This window comes from Myxine glutinosa, chromosome 13 (assembly GCF_964187855.1).
Source record: "Myxine glutinosa chromosome 13, kmMyxGlut1.1, whole genome shotgun sequence".
Classification (NCBI taxonomy): Eukaryota; Metazoa; Chordata; class Myxini; order Myxiniformes; family Myxinidae; genus Myxine; species Myxine glutinosa.
This window is the reverse complement of record NC_136273.1, coordinates 35740126-35756081: the sequence shown is the minus strand read 5'-3', so window position 1 is coordinate 35756081 and position 15956 is coordinate 35740126. Positions and strand designations below refer to the sequence as shown.

General features: G+C 40.8%; 1 protein-coding gene across 2 annotated transcripts in view; it reads left to right on the top strand.

The window, feature by feature from the left end:
* The window catches only part of LOC137438846 (adhesion G-protein coupled receptor F3-like), a 134875-nt gene that overhangs the window by 94098 nt on the left and 24821 nt on the right, over window positions 1-15956 (top strand). For both annotated transcript variants that reach the window (XM_078767322.1, XM_068134263.2), the window contains 2 exons: window positions 2094-2293; window positions 10027-10206. In XM_078767322.1, the coding sequence (XP_078623448.1) occupies window positions 2094-2293; window positions 10027-10206 (380 nt within the window). The remainder of the gene's footprint in view (window positions 1-2093; window positions 2294-10026; window positions 10207-15956) is intronic.

Sequence of the window (15956 nt, the reverse complement as noted above, 5' to 3'; positions counted from 1 at the left end):
TGTATAATATTCCTCGCTGAAAAAAAATATGGATCTAAAGATGAAAGAAAAAAAAACCTATGTGGTGTGAATGGCAATGTTCCTCGCTGAAATGTGAAAAAACGCAATCGCTTTTCGCTCTGAAATACGTGTGAATGCGTAACTGAGTTAATGGCGGCAAGGAACATCACGTGATCGCTCTGAGCGAATCAGCGCGCTGCTCTGCCATTCCGGTCATAATATTCCTCGCTGAAATGCGCTGAGGTAAAAATATGGTAAAAAAAAATATTATGAAATAAATTTTTAGGTCGGCCATGTTCTTCCCAGGCTCAATGGCCATGTCTGTGCCAAATATCAAGTACGTGAGCCTCTCCGTTTAGGAGTCTATCGGTAACATTACACACACACACACACACACACACACACACAAACTGTGTTTTATATATATAGATTTTTTAAAAATTTAAGTGCAGAAGGATGTTGTGATGATAATAGCAAAAAGTATACAAACAAGGTCGGTATATCACATGGAAATATGCAAGTTCCATCCTGAAGTCCTTGTTTCACTGTTGTTGTTTTCTGTAAGCAGTTGTGTCCATCTCATTTCTGACATCCTCAAAGTACACCTCTCCGGATGCCTTCATGTTGTTTTGGGGGAATTTTCCCTCACTCTTCTGTCAGGTTCAAAGTATTACAGTTGAAACATTAAAATAAATTAGTCTTCACCAATCAAGTTCCAAGCATAACAGAGTTCAATGGTTTATTGGTACTTGCAAAAGATGTTACAGATTTCAAATTAATTTATGGAAGCAGGAGAGAGGACCTCACACATTTAGTTACATTTTGCCAATCAATATTTAACCAATCAACATTTAGCCAATCGAGGCATTTGCTGTTGATCCAGTTGATCTCTCCAGTTTATGTCATTTTAATACTCCCGAACACGGTAGATTACATCATTATCAAGGCCATCATTCAAGGCAGATACAATATTTTGGATTGTGTTGAAGTAGATCGAGAGGAACGCAGAGATCTTGGCACCCAGGGGCACCTAGACCTTTGTATGAATAAGCATATATTCGGTTTAAAACCATTTTATTAACCAAAATACAATTACTAATTTGCCAACGTTATAATTAAAATCCACGTCCATTTAAAATGGTATACTATTTTGTTAACATTTAAGATGTAACATATAAACAGTTCATATCATAATAGAGCAAATGTTGTCAGCGAGATGTTTGCATTTTTCAATTGAGGACAAAAGCCATTTTGGCCATGAGCCAACCCACACATCCATGCGGGGAGAGCTGGCTTTCACCCCCACCTCACCTCTCACCGACTGCACTCAATACACGGTGCTCAGGACAGAATTCATTTTAACAAAACATAGCATAGCCTCCACTGTATTCCAACCAACCATATGATTATGCACATAAACCACATTTTACCCTGTAACATCCTCATACTCAGTAATTATATGTCAGTGTGTGTGTAGGTGTTTGTCTGCATGTACATGTTAATTTAACATCTTCTACATTGTGCAGGGGAATGTAGTTGGAGGCATTTCATTAGTCATGGTTGTACAAGATCTCAGTCAAGTGCAACCTTTATTAAATACTAGAAAATACCACCCGTCGCTTTGCTGATGGCAGAGAGAAAGATGGGGGAGGGAGGAGGGAAGAGAGAGAGAGAGGAGGGGGAAGTGGGGAAATGAGGAAGGGGTAGGGGAGAGTTGGGCGGGAGGGGAGGGTGAGGAATGGGAGCGAGCTGGGAATGAGGGGGGGGGGGGTGTGGTGCCTTACCACACGTCGCTATACACTTCAAGAGGGGGGAGGAGTGTGGATGGGAGTGGGAACATGAGAAAGAGAGTGGGAGAGAGAGAGAGAGAGAAGGAGGTGTGGGAGGAGAGTGCTGCACTTTATTAAGAGGGGGAAGCGAGGAAGGGGGAGAATTAGCAAGGAGACTCTTATGTTATGCTTTAAGACACACAAGTGCGCACATGCCGGCCCTGACTATCGAAGCATGCTGTATTGTGTTTTATAATACAACAAAGTACGTATACTTTATTTGTTTGCAAATGACACTGTCTTCAATCTTGTGCATTTTTGCAGAAGACAGTTCTTGCACAAACACATCAATGGGTGGATACGAATGGCCAAAATCCAAAGCTAATACCACAGTCTACCTACTGTGTCCCACTGGCATGGAAGGGAACGTCTCTCGGTCGTGTGACATCAAAGGAAATTGGTTGAAAGACATAACTGCACAGTGTACCAGAAGAGAGTTTCTGGAGTTACTGGAGAACGTGAATGTGAGAACTATGTTTCGATTATTTGCATTTTCAACACATTTTAATAAATCGGTGAAAGAAAACACCAAAAGCATTTTTGTCCCTCTCAAAAGATTGGTGGAAGGTGGATCAAATTGTGCACGTCATTTTTAAAGGATGGCATATTGAACCTTTTAAACGAGCAACTGCTTCGAAGGTTCAAACCGTCCCCCGAGATCCCGACTCGGTGCATGCGTTTGGCAAAAAATGTTCGGCAAAATCTGCCACGTCAGCATGATTTATCTTCAGCAAAGCAAGATACAGCCCTGTTTCAACCAAGTTACTGAACCATCAACATGCACGATGCTTTGATTGTGCTGTGCTGAGGTCAGAAATGTATATGTACGCAATGCGCAAAAGAGGTCAGAAATCACGACGTTTTGTCTTCCAAATTTCGACAAACAGATACATCAACAAGAGAGTAGATTGTAGCTATCTGTAAAGTTTAAAGTTCCAGCTCTCAACCTGACAAGCTATGGAAACCAAATGAACGGTCAAAATTGCAGTTCCGTTTTCAACAAATTATAGATCGCTTTGACAAAAGGTTACTTTAAACTACATCCTCTGTGATCAGTTGGGGCCAGTTGAACCCGCCTCCAACTCATGTACAGACTGATAAAAGTTTTGTTTTTTTCAATCTGTGAATTATCAGTAATCAGCAAGCATGTCAAGGCTGACATGTTTCAGATGTTACTCCACCATGTCGTATCAAGCTCGGTCTACTGTTCATACTGTACGATCCATTCTGACATTTTATGGACTATACCATTGTTATTATATGTCGGATATAACGTTCAAGTATTTTTTCCAGTTCAAGTGTTTTGTGTTTACATTCAGTGAACAAAAAAAGGGGTTAAAATGGAGCTTCTCCAAACCAGCCTGTGATGTTTACTTGTCCCTTAAAGAGACACAATTATGAAATTTTTTGAAGAGATATGTTTTCGAGAATGATCTCCCTGATCCATTTGCACAAAAATATTTTTTAGAAATCACAAGTCGTTTTTTTGTATCACTGTCCCACAAAAAGATCATTAACAATCGTGTGCTTTGTGGTTGAAAAATCTAGGAACAACCAAATTAATCATCAAAACATATGCTCATTCACAAATATCGTGTTGTTTACAAAGACCACTTTGAGCCATCAGCCATCGCTTCCGGTTTTGCATGTGCGCCTTACAGGCAGCCATTTTTGTGTTGTCCTGACTGTTTTCACCTCCCTTGTGGGCCTCAGAGACTTCATCTTTGGATACCCCTTGGAGCAATAGTTTTCTTCCTATCTGTGGAACAGTGTTGGGCTCCCACACGCCTGTGTTAACTGTCAATTTGGTGACCGGTTCACCAGCACAAGGAAGAGAGGGACAACGGCCATGCTGCTTTGTACCATCTCCTACAAGTATTGGCAGCTTTGCTGGTACCCGGCTATCCTGGCTTGTGCCTTGCTCGGTTGCCTGGGTGGGACCACTCCAAGATTGCGACTGCAGAATTCCACTTCGTTAACCACGTTTCTCTTCCTGGAGGAGCGGTATTCTTTCCTACACATCCGTGCTATCTGGGTTGCTGGTGCGTCGTCCCATGGGGGAGAGGGTCATTGGCCATGGTGCTTCGATCATCTCCTACAGGCATTGGTGGCGTCGCTGGTGCCCAGCTGTCCTCACTTGCGTCTTGTGCGGTTGCCTGGGCGGGACCATTCCAACATAGTGATCGGGGAATTCTGCGACAGCGGTATTCAAAAACCGAACTTCTTGATTTAAAACCACCTGGTGAGTCAGTTCCTTATGTTTCTAATGAGGTGTGGAAGACCTTGAAAACCCTTCAAATAACCAGTCAGAATCAAGCGCTGTTGTAGAGCTGGTCGACATGTGAGGAGGAAGGTTACTTTTTTGTTAAGCCTACCAAGGGCACGTCATTCACGTCTGCAACATGACCATGGTGTGGTGAAATATAATCTTGTCTACGTGCAACTGAAAGACTCAGTTAACTGTGGGTCAAAGTTGAACTGTACAGGACCTGTCCAGCACGTTAACACCACTCCATCTTTTATCTTGATAAATGCAAGATCCCTGGTTCAACACATTGATGAGCTCGAGGTTATGTTAAACATTAACCATATTGAAATAGCTGCTATCAGTGTAACATGGTTCCCCTCCGAAATTGATTTGGTGTGTTTGCAATCTCCAAATTTGCTCTTATTAGCAAACCCCGCTGCAATAGATGAGGTGGAAGTGTAGCCCTATATATTGGAGAGGGCATTGAAGTAAGAGTTTTGAATGAAATCTCTGTGCAAGATGAACTTTGTCAATTAACTGGCTTGGTCCAAGTTGTTGAAACCCCGTCCAGGGGTCAAGCTACCTTGGACAAGATTTTAACGAATTTAAAACACCATTACCATGAGCCCAAGGTATCTTCCCCTATTGACCTGAGTGACCATAATGCAGTTCTGTGGCAACCTTTACAACCTGACAAGAAGTGTAACATTCTCCATCCATGCATTGTGCATTCTATAAAAGACTCAGATCAACGAGCCTTTGGTCAGTGGATAACCAACCACAAATGGAGCTCGGTTGACGTTGCTGAAACTGCGCAAGAAAAAACTTCCATATTTTATGAGGTGTTGCACAAGGCCATCGATATTTTTTTTCCAACTGAAGTCACATCCATTCAATCAGAGGATAAACCGTGGTTTACACCAGAATTGAAATCGCTCATTCTAAAAAGACAAAAAGCTTTCTCCAGTGGCGTTTCTATGGCGACTGCTATGCAATAAAAGAATGAGACCAGTTAGGAGACGACGATGGTTCATGAGCGAGCGGTATTCAATGACAAAGGACGGACTATAACCGAAACAGGCCCGGACTGGGGTGTCGGGGGCCCACGTGGCAGGTGTCGGTGCCCGACATGCGGTGTACATGCCTATTTACAAAGGGCCCCAATGCGCTGCGTGCGCAGGCCTTTAAGAGCCAGCTGTACGTAATTGTGTGTGGTGCTGGCCTGGAAATGTCAAAACGAAGGTTACTGACCTTGAAATGAGATAGAAAAGAATGTATAATCAGTTATGAGGTTAGTTAGCTACACAATACCGAAAATTCGGTTTGATTCCGCCAACTTTGAAAATTTGACCTTTGTGACCTTCAAAGGTCAAACGTCCAAGATTCTGAAATTTGTTGGAAAACTTGTATTTCATGATGTATGTGATAATATAAGATAATGTACGACATTTCACCCTCTCAGGAAGCGAACAATGTAATAAAACCATCAAAAATCGACTTTTCTAAATTTCGTGACCTTGTGACCTTGACCTTGGGGCGAAAATGAAAAATCGAGCTCTGTTGGGCTAGACACGTGACATTGGCCTAACCAAATACCGAAACCCCTGTCAGATTCCACCAACTCCCTCGGAGAGGATGTAGCTTGACCTCGATTACCCCCTAAAACACATCTTTTTCGGGCGTCGCTCCGCCCACAATGGGCGCAATACGCCCACTCTAGGCAGGACACAACTAGATCATGATATCAACCTCCCACCCACGTTTCATTAAGAGCAGATGATATCATCGGGTAGTTATGTTGCGGACAGACAGACACACAGACACACACCCATGACGAATATAGTGGTCACTGTTTGATAACTCGTGAACCAATTAGTAAAGCACGCTAATCGACTTTTCTATGACTCCAGCGTTGGCAAATTGAAAAAGCATAATCCTCGCCAGTGGCATCTTCAAATTAAAAAAAACAAGTTACTGGACATAACAGCAAGTTTTACCTTGTAGGGAATGTCACTGAAGGATACTGCCCATGAAGTGAATCAATAGCTCATCTATGTGGCTCAGGACATTCCCGCAACTTGATCTTAACCAGTTGCCTGTCGACCTACACCTACCTTCTGCTGCTCCATCCCCTTCAGTGTCTCCACAGGGCGTTTTTAAGAAACTTAAGGATATTGAATATTAATTAGAGTGGCGGACCGGACCGTATTCCACCTCGGATTATTAATGAATTTGCATATGAATTGTTTTTCCTACTTACTGAAATATTCAATTGTTCACTCTGTGAAGGTGTATTACCTGACATTTGGAAATCTGCTGATGTTATACCGGTTCCAAAGTCTCAACCATCAAATCTTGATAAACTGCATCCAATTTCACTCGCATGTATATTTTCCAAAGTTTTTGAGGATTTTGTTTTAAACTGGATATGTGAGGACATTAGGAATTCTATTGACATTCAACAGTTTGTCTCTCTTAAGGGTTTGTCTACCGCTCATTGTTTAGTTAAAATACTGGATGATATTTTTAAGGGAACTGATAAACTTCAACATTATTCAGTTCTGGTAGCTACTGACTTCTCTAAAGCATTTGATCGTGTAAGTCACAAGATTGTTGTTGATTAATTAATTAATATTGGTGTTAGACCATCTATTATCCCATGGATTTGTATTTTTTTTTAAGCTAATATAATTCAGGCTGTACGATACAACGGTTTGGTTTCCACATGGGAAATAACCAATGCTGTGGTTCCTCAAGGCACAAAAATTGGTCTGGTTGCTTTCTTAGCCGTGACAAATGACTGTTTCTGTTTATCCTGAAGTTTCACACAAGTATGTTGATGACGACCATTTGTCAAACTTATAGTGACACTGAACAAACTCGTCGTATGCAGCAGCATCTTGGCTGTCTCCAGGAATACAACAACAACAACAATATGAATCTTAATTCGAGTAACTGCCAAGTCATGATTACATGTTTTCGAAGACTCCCCGCAGAGGTGTCTAGTTTTCATATCAGAGACTCAGTTATTAATCAAACAGATCGTGTTCAACTGTTAGGCATCCATGTGCAAGAAAACTTGAAATGGGACTCTCAAGTTCAGGCCTTGTGTAAAACCTTCACAGAAAGCTCTACTTTTTGCAGCAAATAAAACGTTGTAATATCCCTGTCTCTGACGTAATAACAGTATATCTACAGTATGTTAGACCCACTTTGGAATATGCATCACCCGCATGCTTTTGTGGCTTAACTAAAGCCCAGAAGGAATGTTTGGAGAAATTGCAACGGAAAGCGTTTCGTATAATTCTCTCCAGTGACTTTTGTAGAACCAAACCTTACGCAGACATTTGTCAGGTATTTAATATCCCTGTTCTTTCTGAGAAGCTTGAACAGCTCTCCCTCAGTTTTGGTAATGTACTTTTAAAATCAAACATACTGTACATAGAGATTGGTTCCCCCCACCAGGGAACAATAACTTCCTCTCACATGTTATCTACTATTAGATGTCGAACCAACCGCTACAAGTGCAGCCCCATCCCCTTTTTAACCTCTCTTTTGAATAATAATTGGATGAGGTCCTTGTGTTAATGAGTTTGACACCAATTGTGTTTTGTTAGAAGTTTGTGTTTTCTTTCTTGGTTTGACGGCAATTTTATGTTATTTATTTGCCATTTTATGTTTGAGCCATTTTTATTTTTTTGTTCTTGTCCCTGCAACATTTGTAAATCGACTGTAATTCAGCCTATGCTGCGAAAATCTTTTTGTAATAAACCGATGATTTATTGATTGATTATATCGATCAGCGTTCGTAGTTGATCAACAGGAAATCACTACCTGGGAAACATGCATTGGAAATTGAAACACGGCATCATACTGACACTTACCGGGCGAGAGTTACATGTCGATTTGAAGCCATGCCCAAACCAGGCCCATGTGACCCAAGCTCAGAGCTATTCCTCGAGTAGTTATCTACGTTACTGGAATGCTTGCAGAGCCTACCTGTCACTTCGCTGACAGAGCAATTTGTCATCCTGTTTGCCAAAAATTCATATATTGGTTCACTGCATCTGTATTGAATCCGTATATCATGACAAACTCGACCAGCACAAGGTAATATTTCAAGAATATCGTCCGTATTGTCCTTCGGAATACCGTCCGAAGGACAACAGTTTCTACAATTCTTCACAAATCTAGGCTTTATGGGAAAGTGGCCAGAAGGAAGCCACTCCTGAGAAAAAGGTACATGACAGCACGCCTGGAGCATGCAAAAAGGCACATGAAACACTCTGAGATCATGAAGCGAAAGATTCTGTGGTCTGATGAGATGAAATGGAACACTTTGGCCTGAATGCAAAGCACTATGTCTGGCGGAAACCAAACAGCTCATTACCCATGTATCACAATCACTACCGTGAAGCATGATGGTGGCAGAATCATGCTATGGCGATGCCCTTCAATGGCAGGGACTGGGAGACTTGCCAGGATAGAGGGAACAGTGAATGGAGCCGAATACTGGCAAATCCTTGAGGAGAACCTACTTAAGAATGCAAAAGACCTTAGACTGCGGCGAAGATTGACATTCCAATAGGACAATGACCCCAAGCATACAGCCAAAACAACACTGGAATGGCTTCAGAAGACGAATTGGGAAAGTCTTTGAGTGGCCCAGCCAAACCTCAGACTTGAATCCCATTCAGAATCTGTGGAAAGACGAGAAGATTGCTGTTCACCGACACTGCTCATCCAACTTCACAGAGCTTGAGCAAATCAGCAAGGAAGTATGGGAGAATCTCCCCAAATCCAGATGTGTAAAGATGATAGACAAATCCAAGAAGACTCAAAGCTGTAATCAGTATCAAAGGCGCTTCTTTTAAGTATTCAGGGGCTTGAATACTTATGTAAATTTGATAGTTCTTTATTTCATTTTTAATTATTTTGTAAAATAATTCATTTTTTAAAATTCCACTGAAATTCTGGGGTATTATGTGTAAATCAGTGACAAAAAAAATCTCAATTTAATCCATTCAGGCTGTAACACAACAAAATATGAAAAGTCAAGGGGTGTGAAGACTTTCTGAAGGCACTGTAACTTTAGCCCGATAAGTATCAGTACGCCGTCATGCTTGAGCAATTTCCAAGACTTGTTTCCCAGGTAGTGATCGCCTGTTGATCAAATACGGACGGTATTCTTGAAGTGGTATTCGCAAACAACACGATATTTTGAATGAACATAAGTTTTCATGTTAAATTTGGTTGTTCTTAGGTTTTTCAAACACAAAGCACATGATCGTTAACGATTTTTTGTGGGTCAAGGATGACTTCCGAGTTCTGCGGACAAATTTCTCGATGGTTCGAACAGTTAAAACTTGGCACATCTGCATCTTGAACGCGAGAAAAACTTGTGATAAAATGCAGACACACATGTCCGTCAATATGTTGTCCAACTTTCACGTCACACTAATCAACAGAAGCAGCTCATTTGCATAACGGAAGAGAAAATAGTCCGATTTTACACACAATTATCCAGCTTATTAATATCCCAATTTTTTTGTGCTAATGGGTCAGGGATATCACCTTCTAAAGTCTATAACGTATATCTTCAAAAAATGTAATGGTGTTCCTTTATCGATACAATAGCCGCTTAAACTCTCTAGTTTTTTTTTTTTGTTGTTTCAAGTCATTGCCACAAATGACTTTGGCGATCAAGCAGATCATAAAACAAACGTTTACATACAAAAAGTAACATCAATACTCAACATTGAAAAAAAAAATCGCACTTAATCTACACTTGGTGAATGTGAATGAAAGCCATGTAGTGCACCTGAATTTCATTGTGTGAAGTGCGTACATTTGCGAACAGGAATTATTCTTCGGATTTTGTGCATGGTGGTGTGATTACATCTGCGTTTCCTTTCCTGAAATTGTATGTTTATGCACTTTGTGGTTCAGTTGCTGAAGGACGGTATTGGAGATGTTGAGGAGAAAGTTCCTGAATTATTTTCAAAAATGAAAAACCTGACAGCCAGCAATCTATACATTGGGGACCTCGAAACATCCAGCGAAACCTTGAACATCATAACCGACATTTCCAAACAAAAAGACATTACGATTTCCAACGAGACAATGAAGGTGATAATAATTACAATTGGAGATTCTGATCAGTGGAAACGTTTTTGTGTCTGAATACGTGTTATTTCATGGCTATTAGAACTGTCTTTTCCCTCCAGCCACGTGTAATTGTAGAATCTTGAACATTATATTATAATGATAAAAACATATTTACTATTTGTCAACATGAAGGCACATTTACTTTTGCTTGTCTTTCTGCTTGTCTGTCTTTCTTGGCAAAATCTGCCCCCCTGAGGGATGATTTCATCTATATGGCCGAAAGAAGTCATGGTATAGATGTTTATCCCATCTTACCCCCTTCCACCTCGCACCTCGTCGCCATTGTTACGGGGTCCTCTGCAGTCTCCTGGTCTCGGTAACCTCCGAACCCCGAGAGGAACCCCGGCAGAAAGATATATATGTTATTCCGTGTCGCAATCAATCACTTATGAAACCATCCATGAAACCACCAAAGGAAACAATCCAAATCAATAAGGAAACCACACCCTTGGTTGTCAATGAACAAATATTATATTAAAAGCACACAAAAAGAACCACACAACAATGGGGGCAATCAACCCTACAATCAAATCTTAAGATGGTACCACCTTATCTCGTCACGTAACCCCAAACTCACGGCACTCCCAGGAAATGGAACCGAGCCCTCCTCAATGTCTCTATAACCCTCCAAGGCAAAGTTGATGCGCTCCGGCGATCGTTCGAACAATGTCCGATCAAGAGCAACCGAGGCGTAGACGGTCGAAGCGACACAGAAGTCTTTTAACTTCCACTTAAATTGCATTTACTATTCAAAGTAATGTGAAAATCAAAACCTTCCAAATTTATCATAAAATAATATTTACCCACAAAATTTATATTTCAATTTTCAAATTCAGACTTTATCATAGAAAATGTCTGTACAAAAAAAATTCCACTTTGGCATTATGAGTTCTTATGTGCAGATCTGTGACAAAGAAATCTCAATTGAATCCATTTTCAATTCAGGCTATAACACAACAAAATGTGAAAAAGTCAGGGGGTGTGAATACTTTCTGAAGGCACTGCATATCAAATATTTCAATATGACTTGTTGGATAAATAAATAAGGAGTTATTACAAGAAAGGTCTGAAAGAGATTGTTGGAAATTTGTATCTTGCATTTTGGATGAATGATTCAGGTCCAATATTTCTAAAATTAAGTTAAATGCATTTGCTATTTCTCTTGTATTTTCATAAGCTAGACCAATATTTTTGTTGCAAGTTAGATTCTTTCAATTCACAAAGTATATAATTTACAATTTCTGATGTCGATGAAATATTGTTCTCTATGTTATTTGAAAAATGTGTTTATTTGGAATGCCTAATAGTTGTCGTTAATTTGTTCCGATACGTTTTATATTTTTGAATATCAGAGGGTTTTGGAAGGTATATACTATTTTTCGATAAAATGCCCCATCTTTAGCAATTTTAATATTCCTTTTGTTATCCACAGATTTTTGTCTTTCCCCGAAGGGGATGCAAGACTATTGCAGTGTGTGTGTGTTATCACTTTAAAAATGGTTTTCTCTGCAACCACTTATCAAATCAATGCAAAATTTTAAACTTAGGAGGGAACCCCCATGGAGAATATTTTTTGCCAACTCTGCCACCATAGGTCACATGCAATGGCAGCCATATTGGATTAAAGGAAAATATTTGGACATCATTTTCCTTGACTCCTTCCTCCCCCCAACTTTGCTCCTCCCTCATCACACCCCTTCCCCTGCCTCCTCCCACTTCACCCGCCCTCCCTCTGGACTCCCATCTCTTCCCCTCCCGTCTCCCACCCAAACCCCTACATCCTCCCAACCTACCCCATCCATTCCCCGTGCCTCCTCTCATCCACCCCTTCTACTCGCTCCTACCACCACCTCCTCATCACTGACAATGAATAAGCATTTTAAACCACATTTGGCAAAAATAAATAATTAAAATAAACCCGCTTTCGATTCCTACCAACCCGTGTTTCATCGTTGCCACATATCGTGTCAAAATCTGCCCCCCCTGAGGGATGATTTCATCTATATGGCCGAAAGAAGTCATGGTATAGATGTTCAGCCCATCTTACCCCATTCCACCTCGCACCTCGTCGCCATGCAATGAATCTGGGAAGTGTTCAGTTACCAAGGTCTTGGAGAGCACTCGCCAAGTGGCTTCAGCACTCAAGCAAGCACTATTCGAAGCTGATGATAAGTGGCTTGACAAGCTAGCTGCTAGCTGTCTGGTAACAGAACGCACCCCTGGACATCTCAACAGCATACAGTATACATACAAAACACCGACAAAAAGACAAATTGTTTTTTAATTAAAGACTTCAAATATTAATCACAAGTATCGCAGGTCCCAGTAGAGTGACACCCTATCCTTGGGAGGTATGAATTAAGATGGCAATGGAGAATGAGGGATGCCAGCCTTTCTTACATAAATACACTTGGTTATATACGAATTGCTAAATTCTTTAAATTCTCAGATTTCACTCCAGATTTCGAAATTTATTTAGTCCCTGTATTGCAGATAAGCCCCTGCATTATACAATGTTTGCACTTCCCGTGACCATTTGTTTTTCTAATTAAGATCCTTCTTTGTGAGATCATCAGTTTTGTTTAAGGGTACATTTGCTAGCTTCTCATGTTGATGAGACATAACAAAATGCTTGTCCTGGAAGGATAACAGCTTTACATGAATGTGCTGTGGTTTCCCATTGATGCGGTGTCCTTCCCGGAGAGCTCTCTTGATACGAAGGTTCTGCATACCAGCACCAAAGTGCTGCTGCAGAAGCTCAGAGGCCAAAGCAATTACAGTCAAGTGAAAAAGTAAGTACACCCCATGTAAAGTTTTGACTTTTTCAACATATTTCAACATACAGCTATTTGATCTTCATTTCAACAATATTGAGAGATAAAGGTGATATAATATAACAAATATCATGAAACATTTACATTTTGTAGCCCATTGTATAATTTAAATAAACATAAATGCAAATTTCACATGTGGAAAAAGTAAGTACACCCCTACATTTATCACTACTTCAAATACCTAAAATTACCATCAGGTGCACCAGCTCAGGTGCAAATGATTAGAACATCGTTAGAGAGGATCTTGGAGGAACCTGTCTTATTTAAACCTCAGACATTTAATTTGGTTTGCTCTTTGTTGTTGAACTGTGTGGCGTCCACATGCCTAGATCAAAAGAGCTCTCTGAGGCCTTCAAAAAGAAGGTTATAGATGCCTACGAGTCTGGGAAGGGATTTAAAAAGATCTCCAAACAATTTGAAATCAATCATTCGACTGTCCGGAAGATCATCTACAAGTGGAGAAGATTCCAAACAACTGCCAACTTGTTCAGGCCATGTCGACCCAGCAAGTTCAGCCCGAGAGCAGACCGCAAGATGCTGAAAGAAGTCTCGAAGAACCCCAGAATGTCATCATGGGACCTACAGGTAGCTCTTGCCACTGTTGATGTCAAAGTGCACGAGTCTACCATTAGAAAGAGGCTGCACAAATTTGATCTACATGGGAGGTGTGCCAGGACGAAACCTTTGCTGTCCAGAAAGAATATCAGGGCAAGACTAAAGTTTGCCAATGTACACCTAGGCAAAGACCAGCACTTCTGGAACAATGTGCTCTGGACAGATGAGTCAAAGGTAGAGCTATTTGGCCACAGTACCAGAAGACATGTTTGGCGAAAACCAAAGACAGCATTTGACCACAAGAACCTGATACCAACTGTAAAGCATGATGGTGGAAATATGGTTTGGGGCAGCTTTGCTGCATCAGGGCCTGGGCAGCTCACCATCATAGAATCCACTATGAATTCTTCATTGTACCAGAGGGTGCTTGAGGATAATGTGAGGCCATCTGTCGGAAAGTTGAAGCTCAACCGAAGGTGGACCTTGCAACATGACAATGACCCTAAACATCTATCTATAATTCCAGTAATCTCTGTGTGTCTGTGTGTCTGCGACCGCTGTTTCTCGACAACCACGGGTCCGATCTAATTGAAACTTGCCAGATATATTGCTGGGGACCTGAGGATGTGCCTTTTCAAGGTTTCATATTAATCGGAGAAGTAGTTACCGAGCTATGTCCAAAAAACGATTCAACCAATCAGAGAGCAGCGAGCATGGACCAAACCATTTCATGTAAATAGAGGGGGGGGATTGTCACCGTACTCGCAAGCCGTTCGCTTTGGCTTTGCGAATGGACCAAACCATTTCATGTAAATAGAGGGGGGGGGATATAATTTTAGATATATATATAGTACGGGCATGCCCTAGTACCAGTAAATCCACAAAGGAATGGCTGAAAAGAAAGAAATGGAGGGTTCTGGAATGGCCAAGTCAAAGCCCGGATCTAAATCCCATCGAGATGTTGTGGGGGCGATTTGAAACGAGCTGTGCATGCAAGAAACTCCTCAAACATCGCACAGGTGAAAGAATTCTGCATGGAGGAGTGGGAAAAAATTTCTCCCAGTTGATGTCAGAGACTGGTAGACAGTTATAAGAAACGCCTACTTGAGGTTGTTTCTGCCAAAGGGGGCAATGCCACCTATTTGAGCCAAGGGTGTACTTACTTTTTCCACATGCGAAATTTGCATTTATGTTTATTTAAATTATACAATGGACTACAAAATGTAAATGTTTCATGATATTTGTTATATTATATCACCTTTATCTATCAATATTGTTGAAATGAAGATCAAATAGCTGTATGTTGAAATATGTTGACAAAGTCAAAACTTTACATGGGGTGTACTTACTTTTTCACGTAACTGTAGATATTCATTAGCTTCTTGCGAGAATCCCACGATCCTCACATTATTTCTCAAGGAGAACTGTTGCAATTTATTTTCCACTACTTAAGGTTATCAACTGTATTTTCCGGGGCAATAACTTTGTTTTTGATGGACGTCATGCTCTTCTCCAGCTTCCTAATACTTCCAGCTTGGTACTGGAGGGCCACCTCAAAGCTATCCAACGTACCTTTAATATATGTGATGCATGAGTGAACAAATTCCTCAAATTTACTGCTCGTGATGCCATGGCTCGCAACCACCACAAGCGAAGTGGCCTCCCACAGTTGCTCCCTGGCCCATACCACTGTGCCACTCAGCTCTCCCGGCATGCCGCCTACACAAATTCGAAAGATTTCAGAAGCCACAAACACTCCAACTGCTGATGAGGATTCAAGCACTCACTGATCCTCAAAAAATATTCGAAAGTCCTAAAAATCATGCTTGCTCGGCAGGCGGCCCTCTTTTTGCCTCGTGTTCTCATTCTTCACTCATTCCAGGAATGAGCCTCCTCGTGCCGTGTGAAAATCCATAAGGAATGAGTCTCGTGCAACATTATTGGAATTGGAAAGATGCACACATTTAAATAGAAAGATGTACAAAGAAGATGAAAGAAAATGAATGGAATAACTTTCCGTCGAGGAAGGCTTCAAGGGCCCCTTGTATTTCCGCAAGTGGTTATCACATGAAGTATGTTTGTAAAGTTTTTATTCCAAACAAAATAGTTTGATGCTCCTTCGGAGGCCAAAACATTTTAGAACTTTCATTCAAAGCTTCAGATCTGATTTCTTGAAGACTGTTTCTTTGCCAGTCAGTTTGAAAAGCAATAAAAACATTGTTTGATGTTTGATCAAAACTAAATTGCACCATGTCATACATACCAGTTAAATTATGGTTTCTACTATCAACAAAAGTGCAAGTTTGTATTCATTAACAAAAG